Source organism: Anomaloglossus baeobatrachus, chromosome 9 (genome assembly GCF_048569485.1).
Source record: "Anomaloglossus baeobatrachus isolate aAnoBae1 chromosome 9, aAnoBae1.hap1, whole genome shotgun sequence".
NCBI lineage: Eukaryota > Metazoa > Chordata > Amphibia > Anura > Aromobatidae > Anomaloglossus > Anomaloglossus baeobatrachus.
The window spans coordinates 17,975,482-18,003,352 of NC_134361.1; the positions used below are offsets into that span (position 1 = coordinate 17,975,482).

Consider the following 27,871-nt stretch of genomic DNA (forward strand, 5'->3'; position numbering starts at 1 on the left):
GCGCCGCTGGGTCCTAAAGGGAAAGAGATGAATACCCAGCAGGAAAGCTGCCTAATGCAATGAATACTGACAGCAGGAACAATAGAAAGTCAGGGAGCATTTTGCTCAGCCAAACACTGTGACCTTCTATTGCCAGAAACCACATGACTATCACCAGTGACACACCTGTGACACATGACCAGCGTCTTTAGTCCTTGGTAGAGCCCCTCTGGCTGTTATGACCTGCTGCAGACATGATGCATCACCAGATACCGGCTTCTGTCATCCAAAAAGGGCCAGAAATATATAAAAATCAGGAGTTTTATACAAAAGTAAAAAAAACATGTATACACAAAAAAAACTTTATAGAAAGGTGGCAGAAAAATCTGTATATTTATTAGTACATTCAGAAATAAACTAGAAATCCATGAAAAAAAAAACAATAGAAAAGATTGACCTATGGTATTATATATACTGCATCAATAGTAAACTTAGATAAAATTACTAAGTGCCAATTCTATACATACAAATACATATATAAAGTTCAGGTACCATAACTTTATGAGAACTGCAATGTAATGGATGACACAATGTACAGCTCTCGAGAGTCAATTTAGACATCTAAGCAGTAGTTGGCAGCAAATCCGCGTGACTATCTAGGTAAAATAACCTAATGGTGACGAAGAGTTAATAAATAAGTGGTAGCCATTCACAACCCCCGCACAAAGTTACCAATGCAGAGCAATCACATATGAAGTAGTGATTAGAGGTAATTGCCGTAGAGACCCCTTGACTTACGTTTCGCTGTCTTCCTCAGAAGGAAGTGAGACGGCGAAACGCGCGTCTCGTTTCCTTCTGAGGAAAAATAAAAGTTATGGTTAATAGAATACCAAAGGGCCCCCCCAAAAAAATGTTTTAGAATACAGTGCGGATTAATTCATGAATTTTTAGATCACCTTTATAGAGGTCGGCGATCTTTCTTTCTGCAGATTTTTTGCAGGACGTGGAATCTTTAGTAAATTTCCAACAAAATCTGCAGTTTTGACAATATTTATGGTGAAAAATTTCTTTTGCATGTGGACTGTGTCTATTGTAAATGAAATCTAAATGATCCCACAGCCCTGAGGAAGGAGAGTATCACCGGCTGTTGTGCCAGATGGTACAAATGTCCCTTTTTGGTGCTGGAAACCCGGATGTGCGAGAGTCCGGGTGTGAAGCAGAGATTGTAAAAAAAAAACTAATAAAACATTGTGTCCTGACTGAGGCTCCAAGGAGATCTTAATGGGTTAATTCCTTGGATCCCTGGAGAACAATTATACGTCTAGTTAATGTTATAACATTATTATTTATAGAAATCAGGTAGAAGCCGAGTAGATTGATCCGTTCATTCAGTCCGGGGTCAGAAACTACAAATGGGCAAATCATAGTTTACCCAAAACCGCCCAAATATATATCAGTCTGTCCCAGGGTCATCAGGAGTCTTCAGAGACTTCACAGCTGCTCTCCGGAGAGTCCGAAGCTGCGAAAAGATGAAAACAAGGGTCAGAAAATAATAACTATGTCCTATACAGATTCTTAATATATATATAGTATACAGCATAAACAGAGTAACTGCCTCACACACTGTACAGTCATTACACATATATACAGCACACATAGCCTCCTGCCCTGTACCTGTACTATATGTTCTGTACTGCCCTCTACCTGTACTACAAGTACTGTACTGCCCTCTACCTGTACTACCTGTACTGTGGTGCCCTCTACCTGTACTTTAAGTACTGTGGTGCCCTCTCCTGTAATGCCCTCTTTCGCTACCAAAAGTACTGTACTGCCCTCCACCTGTACTACTAGTACTGTACTGCCCTCTCCCTGCAGTAGAAGTAATGTATTACCCTCTACCTGTACTACATGTCCTGTGCTGCCATTTTCCTGTACTACATGTCCTGTGCTGCCATTTTCCTGTACTACATGTCCTGTGCTGCCATTTTCCTGTACTACATGGACTGTACTGCCCTTTACCTGTACTGCATGAAATATACTTCTCTGAACCTGTACTACTTGTATAATACTGTCCTTTACTTTACCTGTACTACAAGTACTGTACTGCTCTTCACCTGTACTACATGTTTTGTACCGCCCTCTACCTGTACTACTTACACTGTACTAGTATCCACCTGTACTATATGTACTCACCTGTTGTCTTTTATACTGTATACAATGTCTATAAGTGATTGAATAGAGGGGAGGGTACGCTCACTGAGTATTTATGTGAAATGCTTCCTCAGATATCCCTACCTCCATCTACAGTATATAATCTCCTCTGGACACATATTTTACTTTTTAATGACCGATCCATTGTTTGCATTATTTTACTATACTGATTCTTGCTGCATTATTTTGTCTCTGGCAGGTTAGTGAGGTTGAGGGTTTTCCCTTAGAGAGCTGCACCCTGACTGTGATTTGATTATTGGAGAAACATAAAGATATGTTCAGGTTATAGAATAAATGCAGCTTAAATATAAGTACACCCTGTGCACGCAGTATAGCGGTACGGAGCATCCAGCACAATACTCACTGTCGGCCGCCCTGTACTTCTCCTTTTCTGAAATAAACAGAAGAGATGGAATTAGGAAAGGCCGAAAAATTCATCAGAGATCTTTAGTAAAGACATCAGTCATCACAAGCCGCTGACTAATCGTGTGTCCTAGTCCCACCAGATTACCTCTGACTAAAACTGATTTATCACTGTCCTTCTACATCGCTCCATGATACAGTCATGCTGCAAATGTCCTGACACCTTTCTATGATCATACAGTCAGGACCATAAACGTTGATCCCTTTAAAATTGTTCCAGAATATGAAGTATTTCTCCCAGAAAATTATATTGCAATTATACTTCTTTTCTTATACACATATGTATTTCCTTTGTGTGTATTGGAACAACACAAAAATGGCAAATTGGACGTAATTTCACACAAAACTCCAAAAATGGGCAGGACAAAATAGTTGAAGACATTTTCTCTTCTCTTCTCCCAACAGCAATTTTCAGACTTCTCCACAGGTGACAATGGGATTTAGATCCGGACTCATTGCTGCCACTTCAGAACTCTCCAGCACTTTACTTCCATCCATTTATGGGGCTTCTTGAAGTGTTTGGGGTCATTGTCCTGCTGGAAGACCCCTGGCCTAGGATGCAGACGTAGCTTTCTGACACTGGGCTCTACATTGCCACACACAATCATTTGGTAATCTTCAGATTTCATGTCTTGCACACAGTCAAAGCCCCCAGTGCCAGAGGCAGCAAAACATCTGTGACGTCCACCATGTGTGACTGTAGATACTGTGATCTTTTCTTTGTAGGCCTCATTCTGTTTTTGGTAAACAGTAGAATGATGTGCTTTACCAATAAGCTCTATATTGTCTCATTTGTCCAAAAGACGCTTTCCCAGGATTTTGGTTACTCGTGTACATTTTGCCAAACTGCAGTCTAGCTTTTTATGTCTCTGTGTCAGCAGTGGGGTCCTTCTGGGTCTCCTCCATAGTGTTTCATTTAATTCAGATGTGGACGGATAGTTCGCGCTGACACTGATGCCCCTGATCGTGCAAGACAGCTTGAATTTTTTGGGTCTTGATTGAGGCGGCCTATCAACAATCTGGACTATCCTGCATTGCAATCTTTCATCAATTTTTCTCTACTGTCCACATCCAGGGAGATTATCTGCAGTGCCATGGGTTTGTAAACTTTTTGATTATGTTCCACATCATGGACAAAGGAACATCAAGATCTCTGAAGATGGACTTGTAACCTTGAGATTGTTGATACTTTTCAGGAATTTTGGTTCTCAAACCAAACCACAGACCGCTCTTTTCTCCTCTTTCTGTTCTCCATGCTTAGTGTGGCACACACAGACACAATGCAAAGATTGAGTCAACTTCTCCCCTTTTATCCCGTTTCAGGTGTGATTTTCATTTTGCCCACATGTTACTTGCCTCATGCTTGAAACAAGATTGTTTATCCAAAATTTTGAAAAGGTACCAACAATTTTGTCGGACCCATTTTTGGGCTGTTGTATGAAATTATGTCCAGTTAGCCTTTTTTTCCCTCAGTTTTTTTATGTTGTTGTAGTACACACAAAGGAAATAAAGAAATAAACATCAGTATATCAAAATATGTGTACTTGCAATCATTTTCTGGGAGAAATACTTTATTTTTTGGAACAATTTCAAAGGTGCCAATACTTTTGGCCATCCGTGTATATATATATATATATATATATATATATATAATATACACTGTATTTTACTATTGTTACGGTAATAGGGAATTACTTGGTCACTGTATGTCGGTATTATTTGGGTATTCTTTTTTTTCTTTTTTTTTCTATAAAAAGCGTAAAAGCCATCCCACCGTGACAAGGTGTACCCATCGGGACAATCCTAATCTAGTGTTAAAACCTCACCTTGCGTCAGTGACATCAATGTGTATGAGGGCCGAGAAGGCCGCGGCTCCCTCTGAGCTCAGCATGACATCTATGTAGCTTCCCATGGCGGGCGCTGTAGATGAAGCGCTGCACTTCTCTGCCATTATTCCCATTGATATCACTGACACAGGGGACATTTTAATACTAGAATATAGTTTGCATTACATACTTCATCAGAAGAGTATTGCCGTACATAGTCAAATTAACAATCTCCTATGAAGCTCTCTGTGTCCTTCAAAAGACGAGGACACATTTTTAGCTTCTGAGACTAAGCTATAAAGATTCCCATGCAATGACAGTAAGCAAAGATCTTACATAATGGCCATAAAGTATTGGTGATCCCCTGAAATATGGTCACCGGCTTCACTAAAACTTACTTTTGTATATAATGAGTCCAGCAATAAGAGATGAGAGAATAATGATGGTGATCACAAGACCGATGATCCAGAGCCGGAGGGAGCGATGTGGTGGCTCTAAGGGGAAAAGCAGAAAATGATGAGATGATGATATGGAAATAATATGGGGACATATAACTACTAATATTTGTCTTCTCCACCATATTGGATCGCATTTACTGATGTAGTTGAAATTGCTGCAGTTTTTTGGTAGAAATCTTATTACTTCTTATTAGACAGTCTTCCATTATGTCTAAAACTAGGTGAAATGTGATGACTCTCAGACAGACTGAGGTCATAAACCAGGAAGGAACGACAGCACACGGGGGGGCAGACAGAAACAAGGTCAAAATACAAGCCGAAGGTCAAGGTTCCAGGAGAGTACATACAAAATACAGTGGGCAGGCTGGGACGTAGTCAGGAGGAAGTCCGAGGTCAGAACCCGGGAAGTCACAACAGAAACAGGGAAGCACAGGCAGAGACAGGTCAACAGCAGTCCAGAGTCGAGAGGCCAAGCTCTGAACACTGAGCACCACGGGACTAAACAGCACTACTGTAACCAGGAAGTACGACTGACAGCGTCCTGAGCTAACAAATGAAGCAGAACAATCACCGGGAATGAGAAGCATCTGCGTGAGCACCACCCAGAATTATTGTGAAACCCAATGCTATGAAACAACCAGCAGAGCATTCATCCTGCAAAACGCTCTGCACCATAAGCAACATATACCGGCTCTGCAGTAGATTACAGTAGAGCAATACAGAATGTTCTGCACATAGGAATTGTGACAGTAGTGATTTGGAGAGTCTAAACATATGCCATATTAATTATTAAAATACGACAGTTTTTAGGCAAAAATAAAGGGTTATTTCCCCACAAAATAAAAAGGGTCTATCCATTTCCTACGGGATAACAGATAATGTGCTGATCTATACTGGTCCAATTGTTGGGACCCCAGCGATCTTAATATTGAGGCTTTGTAGCCCTCTCTTGAATAGAGCTTGTCCTCTACTCCATTCAATGTCTATGGCACTGACAGAAATAACTGAGTGCTGTGCTTGGTTTTCTCCATCACTCCCACGGTCAATGAATGGACACTATGTAGTAGGCGGGCAGTGCCCCATAATATAAATATGCTGTGTCTTGTATATACACACTGTTGAGTAATATAAATGCGTGTGTTAGTATTTAAATGGTTCTTAGAGAAGAGAATGCTCCGTATGTAGTAAAGATAGGACTGTACTAGCTTACCAAATGCTGCCATCCAAGGGTCAGGTTAGGTCAGAGGTAGAGTGAGATTTAGATAACATAGGGTTAAGGTAGTAAAAGGGAGGAGGGACAGTTGGCATGGCAGAGGGAGCTACAGAGGAACGGGAGTCAAGAAGTGGGTTGAAGAGTGAGAGGACATGGCCTCGGTGCTAGGGCCAGTCAGAGAACACTGTGATAACCTCTGGAGATCCGGAACCTATAGCTCACTGCAACGGGCTTAGAGAGTCATCTGGCTAGAGAAGCCGCCGGTGCCTAGAAACAGTTGAAGGTGCAAGGAATAAGGAGGAAAGAGATGCAGACCCTGGTGTTTTGGCGAGGGACAGGCCATGTCTGTCATAATGGTGTGAAGACCAAACTAAACCAAACTGTTTGGCTAAGTGAACACTGGTGTTGCGTGTCTCATTACCCATCTATGTTGACATCTGGCAGCAGGCGTGATGGACAGCGGTCCAAAGCTATAAGTAAGTGTCATGTACCCTGCACCCAAAGAGGCCTGGAGCCGCCCCCCCTTCAACTGTGCACCCCAACTCAATTCAAGATGGGACTGCAGAGCTTCATTCTCAGAATCGCAGGAGGTCCCAGCAGCTGGATGACTTGTTTTTGGGGGGAGAGTCGATAATGCTTCAGTTGTTTAAAATAGGATCACTAAGCAAACCAAGTTGTTGCGGAATGCAAACTGGAATTTGCCCAATTCAGAGCGGAACTCTCATCTCTAACAGATAGAGTGGATACGGTTTCCACGATACAAGAAAATAACTCTACCTCTATCCATGCCTTACAAGCTACAGTGGCAGAACACGCCAAACAATTGTTCTCCCTGCAGCAAAATATGGACGACCTAGAGAACCGCAATAGGAGAAACAATCTCCGTGTCAGAGGATTGCCAGAATCTATTGCTTCCGTGGATGTACCGTCGGTGCTCACCACAATTTTCAACAGGCTGCTCGGGCGCCCGCCAGGGGTCAGAATAGAGTTGGACAGAGCTCATAGAGCACTTCGTCCTTTCAATCCGGAGGACCCCCACCCAAGGGATGTTATCTGCCGGGTCCATTTCTACGCTCTCAAGGAGGCGATCCTACTGGCAAGCAGGAAAAAAGCTGACCTCTCCTATAATGGGACCCCTATTAGAATCTTACCGGACCTTTCTCGCCACACACTAGCTCAAAGAGCGGCCCTCAAACCTCTATTAGATGTTTTAAAGGATAAAGAGATCCAGTTCCGGTGGGGATTCCCTTTCTCCCTCTCGGTCCGCCAGGGCTCGAAGTACTTCACCCTCCGTACACCCGAGGACTTGCCCTCTTTTACGTCGGGCCTTGGCTTGCCGCCGATTCTCCTCCCCCAGTGGCCTAACATGCTGCTCCGCCCATGGGGTTTGGGGCTGCGCACGGGTCCTCTTGAGAACCCCTCCACAAATCGGCAATCTATGGGACTTCCGCGGAGAGAGGAGAGATTCCGGGGCAAGAGACGCCCACATCTGAGCCGCGGTAGTCCGGACCGCGCCTGAAGGAACCTCTCTAAGATATCTATAGTACATGATATTGATTTATATGGGATGCCGATGGTTTCGTACCATGCTAATGTTTTTTTGCCTCACTATATTCATGCTCAATTGGAAAGGAGTTGTCTTTTGGTGATGTCTGACCAGATTCTCCCCCCAATAGGTTGGAAGCCCCTGCCCCGCCGGTGTGCGGCGGACATGCTCCTGTTGTTTGTATTAACTTGCTTAGTGTTAAGTGTGGAGGCTCTCCCTCTGCTTTTGTTTTGTTCCTCTGAATTGTCTTCCTTCCTCTTTTCTCTCCTTTTCCTAATCTTTTTTCTCTGTACTAGACCTCGCCATGGGGACCGTCCACCAAAACTGCAAACCTGCCACCCTTCCATTGCAGCACCCGGATTCCCTTCTAAATGGCAGACCTGAATATTGCATCCTTCAACGTGAAGGGTTTCAACACCCCAGAGAAACGGGCCCAGATCCTTTATCACCTGCACAAGCGTAAGGTACACCTGATCTGCCTCCAGGAGACGCACTTTAAAACTAACCACACCCCAAAGATTAAAAACAAATACTACACCACATGGTTTCTTGCCAACAATCCAGAGACACGCTCAAAGGGGGTGGCGATAGGGATACACAAATCACTCCCTCACCAAGTATTGGACGTTAAAATAGATGAGGCAGCACGTTATATTGTCTTATCATTATCTCTTAGTGGACAGGAATTTACTATAATTAATACGTACGCACCTAATCAGAACCAAGACTGCTTTGTCGCCGGATTGGTACGTTCGGCCCTCCCTTTGGTTAGGGGCTCAGTGGTTCTCTGTGGGGACCTAAACATCACGCTCGATCCGGCTATGGATAACTCCAAGGGTCGGTCAAGCCTCTCCTATGCACTAATTAAACGAGTTAAAAAATCTTTATTACAGCTCCAACTGTATGATGCGTGGCGCATACAGCACCCCTCGGACAGGGATTACAGCTTTTACTCGCACCCGCAGGACTCGTACAGCCGCTTGGATTATATCCTGGTGCAGCACAATGTATTATCTTGGCTGTCCCATACCGGGATTGGAAACATCCTATGGTCGGATCACGCTCCAGTGTTCTGTTCCATGCATGTTCCTTCCATGGCAAAGACGGCAGGATCCTGGCGGCTTAACGAGTCACTGCTTTTGGATGAAGGCTGCACCTCAGACATTTGCACCTCTATCACAAATTTTGTGGGGGACCACGCATCAGACACCACTGCGCCTGTGTTTAAGTGGGAGGCCCTAAAATGTGTCCTTCGTGGGACTTTCATTAAACACGGCTCTCGAATTAAAAAAAGTAGGGCACAAGCCATTAAAGACGCTCTTCAAAAAGTCACAACACTTGAACTCCTCCATAAACGTGCTCTGGCGGCCTCGACACTCCAAGCACTTCTAAGAGCGAGGTTGGAGGTTAGGAAATTACTGGACTCCTCATATAGTCACATTATTCAATTGGGTAGGAGCAAATTCTACGAGTTCGGCGACAAACCAGGCAAAATGCTTGCCAACGCGTTACGTACCAAAAGGGCAACAAACCTGATTCCACATATTCAGGACTCATCGGGTGGCCTGGTTCATACTACCCCTGAGATTTCAAATGCCTTTCATAACTATTATTCTAGGTTGTACAATCTACCCCCTCCTAGGGTATCCCCCAACGCCTCAACAGATGCCCCCCTTCCCCCTTTAAAAAACTGAATAGTGCCGTATTAGAAAATCTTGAGGCCCCGTTCACGATAGAAGAATTATTGCAGGTTATCCAGAGTGCTCCTGGCAATAAAAGTCCAGGTCTGGACGGGCTAACAGCAAAATTCTATAAATCCTTTTCGACCCTACTTGCGCCTCTGATGTTGGAGTCTTTTAATTCAATTTCAGACACCGCCCTCTTTCCAACAGACTCTACAGCGGCGCACATCACAGTCATTCCCAAAGTAGGCAAGGACCCGGGGGTTTGCGGTAGCTATAGACCGATTTCCCTGCTCAATGTAGATATTAAGTGCTATGCTAAACTTATTGCCAACAGGCTCGATCCTCTCCTTCCGGATCTGATCCACCTAGACCAGGTTGGGTTTGTCCCGGGACGAGAGGCTAGAGACAATACCCTTAAAACTCTAGATATTATTCAATTTGCTCGCAACCGAGGGATACCATTGATGATCCTGTCCTTAGATGCCGAGAAGGCCTTCGACAGGATTTCATGGGAGTCACTCGCCCAAACATTAAATCACCTGCAGCTAGGCCCAAACCTAACGGCTAAAATACTTGCACTGTACCACACCCCGTCGGCGCGTATAAAAATCAATGGCACCTTATCGGACACTGTCACCATCCATAACGGGACGAGACAGGGATGCCCCTTATCCCCTCTTCTATACATCCTAGTGATGGAGCATCTCATGGCGGCCCTGCGAGCCAACCCAGACATCCAAGGGATCAAGATAGCGAACAATGAATATAAATGCTCGGCTTTCGCCGACGACCTCTTAGTTTATCTCACTAACCCGCTTGAGGCTCTCCCATCCCTGATGTCAGAGTTGGATAATTTTGGAAGATGGTCCAATTTCCGGATAAACCTCGACAAATCAGAGGCTTTGAATGTCTCCCTTCCTCCAAATCTAGTTTCTTGCCTACAATCCAAACACCCTTTTAAGTGGCCACAAAACAATAGTATCCGATATCTGGGTATCACCATTCCATCCGACCTGTCCAAACTGTTTTCACTTAACTTCCAACAATTTCTTATCAAATCAGAGAGGGATCTAGCCACCTGGCATCAGGGGGTGGTGTCCTGGTTTGGTAGGGTTGGCGCCCTCAAAATGACAGTACTGCCTCGCTTATTATACCTTCTGCAGACGGTACCCGTCCACATCCCCGCGTCATATTGGTACAAAATTCAACAACTATTTATCCAGTTTGTCTGGGCCAAGGGCCGACCCAGAATACGAGGTAGTGTTCTGACCAGACCAAAGGACGCGGGAGGGCTGGGACTGCCGGACTGCCGAAAGTATCACCTAGCAGTGGCCCATGCCCGTGTCCTGGACCTGTTGCATAATGAGGGGTCTAAACTATGGGTGCGTCTGGCCCATGATCTATGCTCTCTGTCGGCGCCAACTCTGCCTTGGACATGGCCACGGCTGAACCGTCGCAAACTGGTGGTGGGGTACAGTATCGAGCAGACTCTGCGCACCATACACGCCCCTGGTAGGAAATGCGATCTGATTCGTGCATATGGACCGCTGATGCCGGTGACCGATAGTCCGGATTTTCTTCCGGGTGCCTCTGTCACTCGCTTCCTGGAAGGAACTAAACGGACGCCTCTTCGGCTCATCCATATTGCCCCACAGGGTCGGACACTTCCACTCTCTACGATTTTGGGGGAGAAACCCCAAAAACTACGCCACAATTTCGAATACGCCCAACTCCAGCATTTTATTACATCACTCACACAGACGCACGAGCTTGCACTCTCTCCATCCCCTTATGAGGCCATGTGTACAACAACGACTGCCCCGAATCACAACATTTCAGTTATATACAAATTGCTGGTCTCCGGGGGCTTGGATGATCTCCCCCCCTTTTGCGGAGCATGGGAGGGGGAGCTCAACCAAACATTCTCTAGAGAACAATGGGGGCGATGCTTCCACTTGTCACACAAGTCGGTGACTGCTACTAAGTCCCAGGAGACCAGTTATAAAGTTATATCACGATGGTATCGGGTCCCTTCCCTCCTGCATCGGTGGTGGCCTGAGACCCCAGACAATTGTTGGAGGTGCGGAAGCCAGGGGGGCACCATGACGCATATATGGTGGTCGTGCTTAGCCTTGCAGTCCTTTTGGGAGGGGGTGCTAGAGGCGATCAAAGAGGTTTCAGGAGTGACCGTGCCTAGACACCCTGAGGCAGTTCTGCTTTACATGTTCCCTATGCCGCAGGCTGCGTACAAAAAATCTGTTCTGCGACACCTCCTACAGGCGGCCAAGTCGGTTATACCCCGTCACTGGAAGAAGGCAGACTCTCCAACCCTGGAAGAGTGGACTGACGAGGTGAATGCAATATACCGGATGGAGAGGGTTCTGGCCCAGTCGCGGGGGGATGCAGAGTCTGTGGTCACAAAATGGTCCCACTGGGAGTCTTATTTGGCAGGATCTGGCTCAAACCCATGACATGACCCAAATCCCCTTTTTGATCGGAACCTTTTACCTCCTTACATAAACATGGCGGGCAGGTGAAGGCCCCATGGCACCCTCTTTCGATACTCTTTCTCCCTTTCTGTCTTCTTCCCTTTCTCTTTCCACTTTCTGACCTTTCTTTTTAGGAGTTTCTTTTATGGTAAGTTTCCTTTAGGAGAGTGAGAGACGGGTGGAAGGGGGACTCTGTGCGCCAGGAGCTTCTCTAGGTGTTGTAGTGGATAATTGTCACAATAGCGCCTATGTGCAATGCCCTCCAGCCCCCTCTCTCCCCTTCTTTCCTTTACCTGTTGGACCTCATGGTCCTGGTTCTCATAGTTGTTATGCAATATGTATCTGTATGACATGACCCGTTTTGTTGTCCTTTTTTTCATGAAAACCAATAAAACACTTAAATTGTAAAATAGGATCACTAAGGTTTGTCGGCAGTTAAAAAAGGTCTCACATCATGTAAGATGCGCCAAATCTAATACACGGCGTGATAAACTAAGCGCACCCTGTAACTGCGAGGTCCTAAGTGGTGAAGCCTAGATGTTTCTCTTTCTTTTTTTGGATTTTCAGGGTTGAATATACTGTCTGGGAATATTGTGTATATATTGTGCTGTGTGGATAAAGATGCTTTTACAAGAACCATTGATCACCCAATCGATCCTATGAATGTTTGATCCCGATCTTTCCTAGGGTCCTAGTGTCCAATGATCCAACAATAAATGGCAATTCACTTTTTGGCTCCGATCACATCAGCACTATTCTCCGGCAGCATATCCCCTCATGTAAACGGTGGATGTGCTGGAGTTGATAATGGAAACAATATGGAGGCTGGAGACAAATGATCAAATAAATTGTTGTCCGCTCCAAACACAATAACTGCAGTATGATCTGTCCTTGTTACAGGCAAATTATCTAACCCCCATTAGCCGTACCCCATTGTACGAGGAGTGGCTCCACCAGGCTGCTGTGATCCACATAACAGGAGTAGCTGTCGCCCTCTTTAGGGGTCACCTCCGCGCTGACCCTGATCTGATAGGTGCCGTCAGGATTGAGGAGGACGTTTGTGGTCTCCTCTAAGGGAATCTCGTCCTTTTCATTCTTCATAATCTTCACATCCACAGCTCGGGGGTGAAATCCATACACATGGCAGTGAAGCTTTGTGACCCCTCCTGATCCCCGATGTGTGACCTTCACCCCCGGCCGAACTAAGAGGGAAAAAGAAAACCATTTCAATTTTTTTTTTGTCAACAAAATTTACAAAACCTATTTTTTTAGGGACCTCTTCAAGTGACTTTGAGGGGTCTTCAAAACTGCATTATCAAGTGCTTCACAGAAATCAGTGCAAAGTGTAATGAAAAAAGTGAAAAATTATATTTTTTTCACCAAACTTTTCGTTTAGCCTCAATTTTTTCATTTCCATTGGAGAAAATGAACATCACACTATATTACACAACTTCTCCCAAATGTTGCAATACTCGATATGTTGTCAGAAACTACTATTTAGACGCACACAGGACTTGGAAAGGAAGGAGCGCCATTTGACTTTGTGAGTGAAAATTTCATTGGAATAGGTTGAGGACACAATGTTGCATTTGTTGAGGCCCCAAGATGCCAAAACATCAGAGACCCCCCCATAAGTGACCCTATTTTGGAAACTACATCCTTCAAATAATTCATCTAGGCATGAAGGAAACACTTTTATTCTGCAGGTGTTTCTCAGAATTTTATGACATTGTAAAATTTTATTTAATAACACTGGGCCAAGAAAAAAAATACATATTTTCCAGTAAAAACTTGTTTTAGCCCCAATTTTTGTAGATTTATATGGGGTAAAAGGACAAAAGGAATGCCACAATTTTTCACACTATTTCTATTGAAAGTGACATTCTTATATGTTGTTGAAAACTACTGTTTGGCCACACGGCAGGGCTCGGAAGGGAGGGGGCACTCTTTGGCTTTTTTGAGTGACAAATTTGGTTGGAAAAGTGTGCAGGCGCCACTTGCAGATCCCCTAAGTGGCAGAACCTTGCCGCTGACAGGATCGTTGGATCTGGCCATCCTTAGCTTCCCTGCACATCTCCCATAATGCAGATGCTCCCTACTTCCAAAATCAGCATGGGAGGACACACAATTGGGTCAACAGTGAGACCATGTCTCTGGTCACAGCTATCAATATTCAGGAGCACCTTGCCCTTGGCAACCAAGAAGCAGCGGAGCACTGTGCTCCTGAAAAGAGATCATAAAAACACCTATAATTGCTTTATACGTTGTTTCTTGAAGGTGCTAATGGCTCTTATATGCAGTGAAAATATATAATGCGCGTTACAGTAGTAAACTTGTGAATAAAATATATTATGAAATGTAATTCAAGTGCTGATGAGAAAATCTACTGTTAAATATGATGAGCAAACCACCACATGTAAATCGATGCTGTGAATTTCATGGTGGTGGACATGTTCTGGATTCAGGCTGCATTGGTACATCATCACTGTAACGCTTGTGGCCTGTGTAGGGGCAGCGAGCGGGATTAGTGGACCCACTGGACCACAGGGGGGACCTGGGCTTACTCTTTAGTTGGAGGCGGAGATCAGCTACCATTCTCAGGGCAGTGACCAGAACTGTGGCAGCTGACCCCCAGGATAGGTGACAAACTCCGGTTACAGGTGGGATGACTGAGGCAGGCTGGACAGACAAGTACAGACAGATATGGTGAGCACGGCAGGGAAAGTTAGGTATGGTAAGGCAGACTCAGGTATATGTAACGGACACAGGGATAATGGGACCTGACAACTAGCCAGACCGATAGGACACTAACTAAAACAAGGTGTTGCGCAGGCACCTCCCCTAATGAGAGGGTGCCTTAAATACACAGTGCCTCTCAGCCATAGGCAGCCGGGGCAGTGTTTAAATCGGCATCTATGCAGAGATGCCAGAGCTACAATCATCTACACAGTCCATGATCAAAAATCCACTATGAATTATTTATTGTACCATAGCTGTCAGATTTTGACTTGGACATTAAATCACCCGCTCGTTTGAGACACTTTTTCTTCTGTTACTGGTAATTTGACCTTGTCATGGTCTTAGGTCTACTTTTCAGTGAGCACCAATCTTTCACAGATGGCTCTTTTTATTTTCTGATCATACCAATGAATGTCAGAAAATTCAGGGGATTATGATCCAAGTCAAAACCTGAAACTTAATCTAATGTCATGCGTTATCTGTTGGAGGTGAAACAACGTGCAAAACCCCCCTTTGAACACACCAAAAAGAATAAAAGTGTAATGGAAAGGTAAATCGGAGAAGTTGTTCACTGCAACCCAACAGTCTCCAGCACTCAGTTTCCATACGTTCATGTGAAAATACAATATGGAATGGGATTTTTGGCAATGATTAACCCCTCCTGGTTTGTTTTTTTTACCAGATTTGACAATATTTGCCCTATCAGACATTATTACCTCTCCGCTCCAGATCTTCTCTCCCATACGTAATGAATCTCTTCAGATTCTTGACACATATTCTTTCCAGGTAATTTTTGGCTATTTCTCCCATTTTTACATTCTCACTATTCCATCTCTGTGTGGTGATCTGAGCCTCGGCCATTGTAGGGAAATATGTCGCCGTCTCTAAATCCAGGTACATGTACTCTCTCCTGTCATATCTGTAGTTCTGATAACCAATGACGCTGCCGTCATCCCACAGCTCACAGTGGTGCATTACCTGCACGAGGTGGAAACCTGAAACACAAGATAGTAAGAAATTACACAGAACAAAGGCAAAACTTGTATATCCCTTACCAGTATTTCCTGGTTTTGGACATTTCGGGCCATGTTTTGTGCACCTTTTTGCAATCTGAGTGAAGGGCGATTTTGAAATTGAGTTGTGGACTAGTGTTTATAGTCGCGCCAACATATGGCGGTGGAGAGGGTCTTCCCTGATACTATGACTTTTTTCTACACATTACATTTCAAGAATGAACTAGTGGACGACCCATATACTCTGAAGGTCTAGGACTAATCCCTAAGCAAACAATTGGTCTGGCATAGCTTATTTTACTGGATATCACAGAGCTACAGTATAATAATGATAGGGTGTTATGTGTCTCACCGTCGGTGTGGTTGAATCTCTTCATCCCGATCTTCACTTCATCTCTGAACAAACCCTCATGTTCCTTAGCGATATTTGTTATAGTCTCCCAGTGCTCGGGTCTCTCATTCCTCTTCAACCACGGAGCCACAGGAATAGTTCTCTGATTATCGCTGCTGTACACATCAATCTGCTGGTCATCCACGTATCCAACTTTGTAAAATTCGGGCAATCCATATCCTGAAGCTGAGACCCCCGTGTAATAATAGCGCAAAGAGTGACTGTCTATGGGAGACATACAGAAGATTGATCAGATTATCATCCACAACTGGTCAGTACTCATTAATGATGAGTGGACCGATCCACGGAGGATCGAGTATCAGTCGAATTTCCTGAAATTTATGATTCCACAATAATTCGAACACTTTCATATATCTCATCCCTGCCTGTGACACACAAGCCTAGGTTTTTGGATTTTTGTTTATTATCTTTCCTGCCTGTGACACACAAGCTTAGGCTTTTGGATTTTTGTTTAGTATCTTCCCTGCCTGCGACAGACAAGCCTAGGCTTTTGGATTTCTGTTTAGTAGCAAAATTAAGAAAGACGGGAATTAAAATGCCCTCCTTGTTGTAGTGTGTGAAGAATAATAGCAATGCTGTCATTATGGTGCTGTGATTGCAGTATATCTCAGATAAATCAATTCACAGTCACACTGAGTGACGATACAGCTACAGAACTTCCCTATGTATCATATGAATTTTTTGTATGTGAATTTAAGGATTCAACCCAAAGTTGTTCCTTTGCAATTTCAGAGGCTCATCTTTAATCGTATCTTATATAAAGTGAGAATTTCTTAAAAATATACTTCTGTTTTTCACTTTGTTGTCTGCCTGATGCAACTTATAACGACGAGATAGTCCAGTGCTGTCCGGACTGTGACTTTTTTGAAGTCTATCACATGCCTTAATTTGTGAACCACAAAATTAGTGATGTATATACAGCATGTGATTCCCCTTTTCTCAAATAAAGCAAGTCTGGTATTTATCAAATTGCATTAAGCTTCAAATCATGTATTATTATTTTATTTTTCGAGTTTAGCTTCTCCCTGTCTATTTATTTGGGGATTTATCACTCCAGTCCCGGCACCCTCCTGAGATGAGGGTGAGGGGGTGTAAGACCAGGGCTTCTTAGGAGTTAGGGTTACGCTGGAGGTCCAGACCTCACCACCATCATGCCTACCTCTGGAATAAGGGACAGTTAGGGGCTCCCCTAGCCTGAGGGCCAGTTTAGGAGTCATTACTTCATAACTATTGTGACAGTTATAGATATGTATTTTTTTAATTTATGTTACACAATAATCTGATTTTGACAATAGGTCATTTTTGATTAAGGTTTCCCTTTAAGTTTAGCGTAATTTAGTTGGGCATCCAATTTTTTTCCTCCCTCCACTACTGTATTAGAAACCACCATCATTTCCATCTTGTTATATTGTCACATATGGTATGCAAATTTTTTTACTTGAACATAATAAGGATGTAATAAGTTTAAAATTGACTATAATTGATTTGGTTCCTGAGAACGCATCCAATCGATTCCGCCGATGAGGTAATAGAGTCGATTAAAGTTTTAAAATATGCAATTGTTGATCACACCCTTTAAATATATTAAGTCAATTTTCATTGTGTTACTTCTTTTTATATGACTATTTTTCCTATATGGATATTCGGACAGGTTTTTTTAATGGTTTACGAGCATTTCAGCCTCTTGTAGTCATGTGTTCATTACTTAGGCTGATGTCATGAATTGTGACCACTAGTGTCAGGTTTCCGGGTTTTCCAGTCCTCTTTTGAAAGAGCTTGCCCTCGGTTAACATGGAGTTTTATGTTCTGTTGCCCTACTTCCTGTCCAGCTGCTTAAAAGGCCGCCTCTAAGCCTAGTCCAGTGCCTGAGTATACTGCTTGCTGTGTGCTCCTGCTTTGCTGCTGCTGCTACTTGATTACCTTTGGATCCTCCTGAAAATCTACCGACCGACTCTGGACCATACCCGGTTTCTTCAAACTGTGCCCGGACTCCGTCTGCCGTCTTTGGTCAGCACGTCTGCCCGGTTTCTTCCGGTTCATAACCATTCTGGACTTTCATCCCGTACGGACACTTCTGGACTTTACCGCTTGCCCCTTGTGTCCCGGCTGCGGCGCATTTAGGCCTTCCGGGGTTGATTGCCGGACAGTCCCTGTATAGGGGTTCGCTCTGGTGGTCTCCCTGGGGGAGTCCGGTGCGTGGCCCCGGGAATCCCCTTCGCTCCGTTTCGGGAAAGTATTTCGTGTGTTTGTTATACTGTGTATTTCCGTTGTGTATCTACCGTGGTTACATATCATAAACATCTTGTACCACAAACTCGTCTCTGGCTGTCATTGCCCTAACGCTATCGAAATCCTCAAAACATACAATAGTATTACATTATACTCAGGCCTCTAAGAGGATTTCGCTGGGGCAATGACTGAGACACGAGTAGATCAGCTCTTTTCTATGATTAACTCCTTGCAGCAGGAGATGGAGGTGGTGCAGACTAAACTTAGAGATGTGGAGACACAGCTGGGCCATGATCACCAGGTACTGGGTCCGGCTATACAGGATTTGCAAGTCAGAGTGGAGGCTCAGGAAGCCGTCCCCACTACGTCCGTATCAGCTGCCGGTATGCCTAGGTTACCCCCATTCCGTTTCAATGGTGACCGTAGTCAGTTTTGTGGATTTGTGAACCAATGTATACTGTTTTTTGATGTACATGCTGATTATTACCGTTCTGACCGGTCCAAGGTGTTATGTATAATTATGTTATTAACCTCACGAGCACTGGCTTGGGCTAATCCTATGATAGAGAACCGGGACATCCGTTTAAATCACCTGGAGGACTTTCTGACCGCAATGGCGCAGATGTTTGATGATCCGAATCGCCGTGCTACCGCTGAATCGGCTCTCCTTTCCTTACGTCAGGGAAAGCGTTCTGTCGTTGAATACGCCACTGAATTTAAGAGGTTAGTGGTAGACACCGACTGGGGAAACAATGCATTATTGTCTGTTTTCAGAAAGGGTTTGTCCGGTACCATCAAAGACGAGTTAGCCCGTTCCGAATCTCCAGGGGATTTTGAACTGTTTCTCCAGCACTGTGTGCGTATTGATACCCGCTTGACGGAACGTAGACAGGAAAAATGGGCAGCTGTAAACCGTGTGAACAACTTTGCATTTCCTTCCAGAGAACCCGCTCTCAGGACGCCACGGGAGGCCGAGGACGTTCCTATGCAAGTGGACTCTCTGCAAAAGCGAGAGACCAATGAACGTCGCGAACACCGGCTCCGTGAGCGTTTGTGTTTCTATTGCGGTCAATCAGACCATTTCTTGATCGACTGCCCGAAACGTCCGAATCGCCCAAATAAGGTATTGGCAGCCATGGCAGAGTGTGACAACACGGACGCAGAGTCCGATATCTCTGAGGCAAGCGGACACTTGGATGCGGTATTTCCCTTGACTGTAATGTCAACCTCACCGAAGGACTCGGAAGGGAAATATACCCATTGCTCGCTCCCCATTCAGATCCGGTGGGAGGGACAGCTAATACCTACCTCTGCAATGATAGATTCTGGGGCAGGGGGAAATTTCATGGACTCCTCTTTTGCCAGGAAACACGGTATCCGGACTCAGCAAAGATCCTCACCGGTTACCATGGAGACGGTTGACGGATCTCCGTTAATCTCTGGACCAGTTGATCGGGAAACCGTACCGCTAGAATGCGTCATGAAGCCAGGTCAGCAGGAGACCCTTGTTTTCATGTTAATTTCTTCTCCTCATTTTCCGATTATTCTAGGTATTCCGTGGCTACGGTCTACAAATCCGGTCATCGATTGGGAAACTAAGGAAATATCCTTCCCACCGCAGAGTATTCCGACCATTAGTCCAACTGTTCCGGTTCCAGTAACACCGAATGCGGAAGGCACTGTACAGGTACCTGTTCTACCCCCGGTGTATAACGACTTTGCGGATATATGCGACAAAAGAAAAGCCGATCGGCTTCCCCCGCATAGACCGTATGATTGCCCCATAGACTTACTCCCAGGGGCGGAGATCCCGTTTGGTCATGTCTACCCGTTGGCGGCACCTGAGCTAGAAGCACTAAAAGAATACATTGATGAAAGTCTAGCTAAGGGATTTATTCGTCCGTCTACCTCACCAGCAGGGGCACCCATCTTTTTCGTGAAAAAGAAAGAGGGGACTCTGAGACCCTGTATTGACTACCGGGAACTGAATAAAATAACTATACGGAACCGGTATCCGTTACCGTTGATTCCTGAGCTATTGGAGAGGGTCCAACAGGCAAAAATATTCACCAAATTGGATCTCCGTGGGGCATACAATCTACTCCGTATACGTCCCGGAGACGAGTGGAAGACCGCGTTCCGATGTCGGTATGGACATTTTGAGTACCTAGTGATGCCTTTTGGACTTTGTAACGCTCCCGCGACTTTCCAACATCTAGTTAATGATATTTTTAGGGATATCATGGACCAATTCATGGTGATTTATCTGGACGATATCCTAATCTTTTCTGATTCCCTACAGGAACACCAGGAACACGTCAAGACCGTACTTACCCGGCTGAGGGAAAACCACCTGTACATCAAACTGGAGAAATGCGAATTCCATTGCTCACAAATACAATTCTTAGGTTATGTCATCTCTCCTCAGGGACTGAACATGGAGTCTGGCAAGATACAAGCAATTCTAGACTGGCCGGAACCGGGGAACATCAAAGAGGTACAACGCTTTGTCGGTTTTGCCAACTTTTACCGACGTTTTATCCGTAATTTTTCAGAGATCGTTCGTCCCATCACTCTGTTAACCAAGAAAGGACAGAAGTTTGTGTGGTCCGCCCAGGCCCAGGAAGCTTTCCATCGTCTCAAGGTTTGTTTTACCTCAGCGCCTATATTAGTACATCCGAATCCCGCACTTCCCTTTATCGTGGAAGTCGACGCTTCCGACTACGCATTAGGGGCCATCCTTTCTCAAAGGACTGGGGACAAGAGTCTCTTACATCCGTGTGCTTTCTTTTCCCGCCGGTTGTCCCCTGCAGAAAGGAACTATGACATTGCGGACAAGGAATTGTTAGCGATTATTTCCGCTTTCAAGGAATGGAGACACCACTTACAGGGAGCCGCGCAGCAAGTGATAGTACTCACAGATCATCGTAATCTGGAATTTCTTAAGTCTGCCAGGTGCCTGTCTCCACGGCAAGCCCGTTGGAGCCTATTCCTTAACCAGTTCAATTTTGTCGTTACATACCGTCCAGGTTCACGTAATGGGAAAGCCGATGCCTTGTCCCGAATCCACGCCGTGGACTCCGTGCCTGGAACCCCGTCTCAGACTGTGTTATCGGATGCCAATTTCGTTGGAGTAATCCAGGACCAGGACTTGTGGAAGGACATCAAGCTGGCCTATGATGGTGACGTATTTCTTGCTGCCCCCCCGAATGATGTAACTCTTGTTCTTCGGAATGGTGTGTGGTTGAGAGAGCGACGCATTTATGTCCCGGAGGCCGTAAGACTTCGGGTTCTCAAGTTGGTCCATGACTCCGTGTTGGCTGGTCATAGGGGGGTACAGAAGACGCAGGAATTTCTGAACCGTTTTTTCTGGTGGCCTACCTGTTTAAAGGATGTAAAGGACTATGTCCACTCAAGTGTGGTTTGTGCCCGGTGCAAGGTCCCTCGTGTGGCTCCTACAGGACTCCTCCAACCGTTACCCGTGCCATCTGGCCCTTGGGGGTCTATCTCAATGGATTTTATTGTGGAGTTGCCCGTCTCAGACGGTCACAATACCATTTTAGTGGTGGTGGATCGGTTGACTAAAGCTGCTCACTTTATTCCGTGTGCCGGTCTTCCCTCAGCCGCAGAGACAGTGGATCTGGTTATCCAGAACGTATTCCGATTGCATGGGGTACCAGACGAGATCATCTCTGACCGGGGCGTGCAGTTCACGTCTAGGTTCTGGAAGGGGTTTTGTACGGCACTCCAGATTGATGTCTGTTTGTCTTCTGCATACCATCCTCAGACAAATGGGCAAACCGAACGGACCAATCAAACCCTGGAACAATACCTTCGCTGTTATGTCAGCCATCTGCAGGACGATTGGTTGAAGATGCTTCCGTTGGCGGAGTTCTCGTATAACAACACTCAGAGCAGCTCCACTAAGGTAACGCCCTTCTTTGCTAACTTGGGTTACCATCCGACTATTTTGCCTAGGTCACCGGTTGCGGTCTCAGTGCCTGCGGTGGAGGACCGATTGACAGAGCTACGACAAAATCTGGAGGTTCTGAAGGACACTGTGGCTACAGCTCAGGAGCGTTACAAGAGGTCGGCAGACGCTCACCGGAAACCGGCACCCATGTATAAGGTAGGGGACTCTGTATGGTTGTCCACCAAGAACCTGAGATTGGGTGTCCCTTCGCAGAAGCTGGGACAAAAATTCATCGGTCCGTTCAAGATCACCGGGATCGTGAGCCCTGTGGCCTGTCGGCTGCGGTTACCGCACCATCTAAAGGTACACCCGGTCTTTCATGTTTCTCTCCTCAAATCCGTCTCTCCCAATACGTTTCATGGTCGTGTCGTGCCTCCTCCTCCGCCTGTGATGGTCGACGGCGAGGAGCAGTTCGTGGTTGAGGACATTATTGACTCCCGGCTCCATCGTCGTCGGCTTCAGTATCTGGTACGTTGGCAGGGGTACGCCCCCGAGGACGATTCCTGGGAACCGGTGGGTAACATTCGAGCACCCCGGAAGATCGCTCAGTTTCATCGACGGTACCCGGACAAGCCGGGCCCTGACCCGTCCTGAGGCCGTTTCTGGGGTGGGGAGTAATGTCAGGTTTCCGGGTTTTCCAGTCCTCTTTTGAAAGAGCTTGCCCTCGGTTAACATGGAGTTTTATGTTCTGTTGCCCTACTTCCTGTCCAGCTGCTTAAAAGGCCGCCTCTAAGCCTAGTCCAGTGCCTGAGTATACTGCTTGCTGTGTGCTCCTGCTTTGCTGCTGCTGCTACTTGATTACCTTTGGATCCTCCTGAAAATCTACCGACCGACTCTGGACCATACCCGGTTTCTTCAAACTGTGCCCGGACTCCGTCTGCCGTCTTTGGTCAGCACGTCTGCCCGGTTTCTTCCGGTTCATAACCATTCTGGACTTTCATCCCGTACGGACACTTCTGGACTTTACCGCTTGCCCCTTGTGTCCCGGCTGCGGCGCATTTAGGCCTTCCGGGGTTGATTGCCGGACAGTCCCTGTATAGGGGTTCGCTCTGGTGGTCTCCCTGGGGGAGTCCGGTGCGTGGCCCCGGGAATCCCCTTCGCTCCGTTTCGGGAAAGTATTTCGTGTGTTTGTTATACTGTGTATTTCCGTTGTGTATCTACCGTGGTTACATATCATAAACATCTTGTACCACAAACTCGTCTCTGGCTGTCATTGCCCTAACGCTATCGAAATCCTCAAAACATACAATAGTATTACAACTAGTATATGTGGCCATTTACTATACAACTGACTGCATGGATTCATATTTGCACCTGAGGAAGGAACTTTATGTCATAAATGTATTGAAGGAGGTGGGGGGGTTTGGAGAAGGGCAGTCAGTATGTACAGTCATATGAAAAAGTTTGGACACCCCTATTAATGTTAACCTTTTTTCTTTATAACAATTTGGGTTTTTGCAACAGATATTTCAGTTTCATATATCTAATAACTGATGGACTCAGTAATATTTCTGGATTGAAATGAGGTTTATTGTACTAACAGAAAATGTGCAATCCGCATTTAAAAAAAATTTGACCGGTGAAAAAGTATGGGCACCCTTATCAATTTCTTGTTTTGAACACTCCTAACTACTTTTTACTGACTTACTAAAGCCCTAAATTGGTTTTGTAACCTCATTGAGCTTTGAACTTCATAGGCAGGTGTATCCAATCATGAGAAAAGGTATTTAAGGTGGCCACTTGCAAGTTGTTCTCCTATGTGAATCTCCTATGAAGAGTGGCATCATGGGCTCATCAAAACAACTCTCAAATGATCTGAAAACAAAGATTATTCAGCATAGTTGTTTAGGGGAAGGTACAAAAAGTTGCCTCAGAGATTTAAACTGTCAGTTTCCACTGTGAGGAACATAATAAGGAAATGGAAGAACACAGGTACAGTTCTTGTTAAGCCCAGAAGTGGCAGGCCAAGAAAAATATCAGAAAGGCAGAGAAGAAGAATGGTGAGAACAGTCAAGGACAATCCACCGATCACCTCCAAAGACCTGCAGCTTCATCTTGCTGCAGATAGTGTCAAGGTGCATCGGTCAACAATACAGCGCACGTTGCACAAGGTGCAGCTGTATGGGAGAGTGATGTGAAAGAAGCCGTTTCTGCAAGCACACCACAAACAGAGTTGCCTGAGCTATGCAAAAGCACATTTGGACAAGCCTGTTACATTTTGGAAGAAGGTCCTGTGGACTGATGAAACAAAGATTGAGTTGTTTGATCATACAAAAAGGCGTTATGTATGGAGGCAAAAAACACGGCATTCCAAGAAAAGCACTTGCTACCCACAGTAAAATTTGGTGGAGGTTCAATCATGCTTTGGGGCTGTGTGGCCAATGCCGGCACCGGGAATCTTGTTAAAATTGAGGGTCGAATTGATTCAACTCAGTATCAGCAGATTCTTGACAATAATGTGCAAGAATCAGTGACGAAGTTGAAGTTACGCAGGGGATGGATATTTCAGCAATACAATGATCCTAAACACCACTCCAAATCTACTCAGGCATTCATGCAGAGGAACAATTACAATGTTCTGGAATGGCCATCCCAATCCCCAGACCTGAATATCATTGAACATCTGTGGGATGATGTGAAGCGGCTGTCCATGCTCGGCGACCATCAAACTTAACTGAACTGGAATTGTTTTGTAAACAGGAATGGTCAAATCTACCTTCATCCAGGATCCAGGAACTCATTAAAAGCTACAGGAAGTGACTAGAGGCTGTAATTTTTGAAAAAGGAGGATCTACAAAATATTAATGTCACTTTTATGTTGAGGTGCCCATACTTTTGCACCAGTCAAATTTAGTTTAAATGCGGATTGCACATTTTCTGTTAGTACAATAAACCTCATTTCAATCCAGAAATATTACTCAGTGCATCAGTTATTAGATATATGAAACTGAAATAGCAAAAACCCAAATTGTTATAAAGAAAAAAAGGTTAACATTAATAGGGGTGCCCAAACTTTTTCATACGACTGTATGTCCCTGTCTTACTGCTTAGATGTCAGTCATTATAATCACCTCTCCAACCTGTTTGACCACTTAGATGTCAAATAACATTAATATTAGTAATTTTTATGTATATCGTGCCAACACTTTACAATTGAGAGGGGACATGTACAGACAATATCAGATATTACAGAGTATCACAATTCACCAGATACTGAGAGGAGTGAGCGTCCCGCTCATAAGCTACAGTCTATGAGGAATTAAGGGGGACACAAAGGTACTGTAAATGGTGGAAAGTGCTTGTATTCTCCTGCCATCAGTATAATAAATAGAGGCTTCACATAACACTGCATGTACCAGTCATCAGCCAGTGTGTACAAGATTTGGAAGAAAATGTAAGGGAAAAACTGGAATAGTTAGAAAAGTGAGGACAAGTGTTAGGCCAGACTAAAGAAATGTGTTTTAGGGTATGCTTAAAACTGTGGGTATTGTGATGTAATCTATTGGTTCTTGGTAGTGCGTTCCAGAGAATTGGTGCAGCTCGTGAGAAGTGTTAGGAACGGGGCTAGGAGATTCAGCTTATAGAGGATGTTAGTCTTAGATCATTAGCAGAACAGAGGGCACGGCAGGGGTGATAGACAGATGAGGAGATATAGGGCGGTGCAGAACTGTGCAGAGGATGGGTAGGGTGATAGACAGATGAGGAGGAGATGTAGGGCGGTGCAGAACTGTAGAGAGGCCAAGTAGGGTGATGGACAGTTGAAGAGGAGATGTTAAGCGGCGCAGAACTGTGAACTGCTCTGTGGAGGAGGGTGGGGAGATGTAGGGTGGTGCAGAACTGTGGAGAGGTCAGGTAATGTGATGGACAGATGAGGAGACGTATGGCGGATTATAACTGTGGAGAGGACAGGTAAGTTGGTAGACAAATGATGAGGAGATATAGGGCAGTGCAAAACTGGAGAGTACGGATAGGGTGATGGACAGATGAGGAGATGTACGGCATTGCAGAACCATGGATAGGATGAGTAGGGTGATAGACAGAGAAGAGGAGGAGATATAGGGAGGTGCAGAACTGTGGAGAGGACAGGTAGGGTGATGAACAGATGATGTGGAGATGTAGGGCTATGCAGAACTGTGAATTTCTCTGTAAATGAGGGTGATAAGATTTAGAATATACTCTGTAGCAGATGAGCAACCAGTGCAATGACTGGCACAAAGTGGAGGCATTGGTGTACCGGTTGGAGAGGAATAAGATCCTGGTTCTGTATTCAGGATGGATTGGAGAGAGCAGGGAGACCAATTAGTGGAGAGTTGCAATAGTCCAGTCGAGAATGAATAAGAGTGACATAAGAGTTTTTGAAGAATCAAAGGTAAGAAAAGGTTGAACTCTGGAAATCTTTTTGAGGTGGAGGTGACATGAGCAAATGTAGGGCATATAGGAGAAATCTGAATCCAGCGGGTGGGCTGCTGGGGAGTAATGATAGAACCACACATGGAAATGGCAATATTGGGTTTATGAAGATTAGGAGAGGGAGGAAACATGAGGAGTTCAGATTTTGACAGATTTAGAGGGAGGACATGATGTTAGAGGCAGCTGACAGACAATCACTGGTATTTTGTAGTAATGCGGGGGTGATGTCAATAGATGAAGTGTATAATTGGGTGTAATCAGCAGAGAGATGGTACTGTAAACCGAATCTACTGATGGTTTGTCCAAAAGTGGTGGTGTATAGAGAGAAGATGAGGGGGACTAGCATTGAACCCTGAGGAACCCCAACAGTAAGAGGAGGGGGCCTTGAACCGATCTCTGAGGAACCCTGACAGTAAGGGGAGGGGACCTAGGACTGAACCCTGAGGAACCCAACAGTAAGGGAAGGGGACCAAAGATTGAACCCTGAGGAACCCAACAGTAAGGGGAGAGGACCTAGAACTGAACCCTGAGGAACCTCAACAATAAGGGGAGGGGGACCTAGGACTGAACCCTGAGGAACCCTGACAGTAAGGGGAGGGGACCTATGACTGAACCCAGAGGAACCCCGACAGTAAAAGGAGGGTACCTAGGACTGAACCCTGAGGAACGCCGACAGTAAGAGGGGGAGACCTAGGACTGAACCCTGAGGAACCCCAACAGTAAGAGGAGGGGGCCTAGAACTAAACCCTGAGGAACCCGAACAGTAAGGGGAAGAAAAGAGGAAGAGGAGCCGGCAAAAGATACATTTGCTTCACGATAAAGTCAGTCAGAAGTGACTTGAAGCTTTTAGGCCTGAATGAGTAATATGTAAAAGGACCTAGCAGCTGCTTTACAGACAAACAATTTATGTTTGTTCGAAAACTTATATCTTTGTATTTAGGTAAAAGGTCAGAAAACACAATGCACAAAAACTGCGTAGACACTAATGCTGACAAAACCAAAACTATAAAAAGCAATGTAAATATAACAGTATAGTATAATGATATAATGGATAATAATATAATAAGCTCTACACACTCACCAGAATACACTCCAGACACGGCCAGAAGTATCAGGGACAGGACGAGCATCTTCTACATTCTGTGTCTGCTATAAGAACGAAAGCAGGAGCCTTCACCATGGAGAAATATCGAACTAAACAGCCGAGAGCTGCACAATAAGGGAAGGGGCTGAGCTGTGACGGGGCGGGGGCAAATAAAGTGACC

General features: G+C 45.1%; 1 protein-coding gene across 2 annotated transcripts; it reads right to left on the reverse strand.

Annotated features, from left to right (window-relative positions):
* Positions 1–360: 360 nt before the first annotated feature.
* Positions 361–27,825, reverse strand: LOC142250857 (class I histocompatibility antigen, F10 alpha chain-like). 2 transcript variants are annotated; one of them, XM_075323127.1, is made up of 7 exons: positions 27,688–27,825; positions 15,935–16,198; positions 15,286–15,564; positions 12,760–13,032; positions 4,838–4,933; positions 2,555–2,581; positions 361–1,498 (listed from the first exon to the last, which is right to left on the reverse strand). In XM_075323127.1, exons 1-7 carry the CDS (start codon positions 27,734–27,736, stop codon positions 1,452–1,454), a joined length of 1,035 nt encoding a protein of 344 aa, XP_075179242.1. In that variant the 5' UTR covers positions 27,737–27,825; the 3' UTR covers positions 361–1,451. The 2 variants fall into 2 exon arrangements, with proteins under 2 accessions (XP_075179242.1, XP_075179243.1); XM_075323128.1 differs by lacking the exon at positions 2,555–2,581.
* Positions 27,826–27,871: the final 46 nt, after the last annotated feature.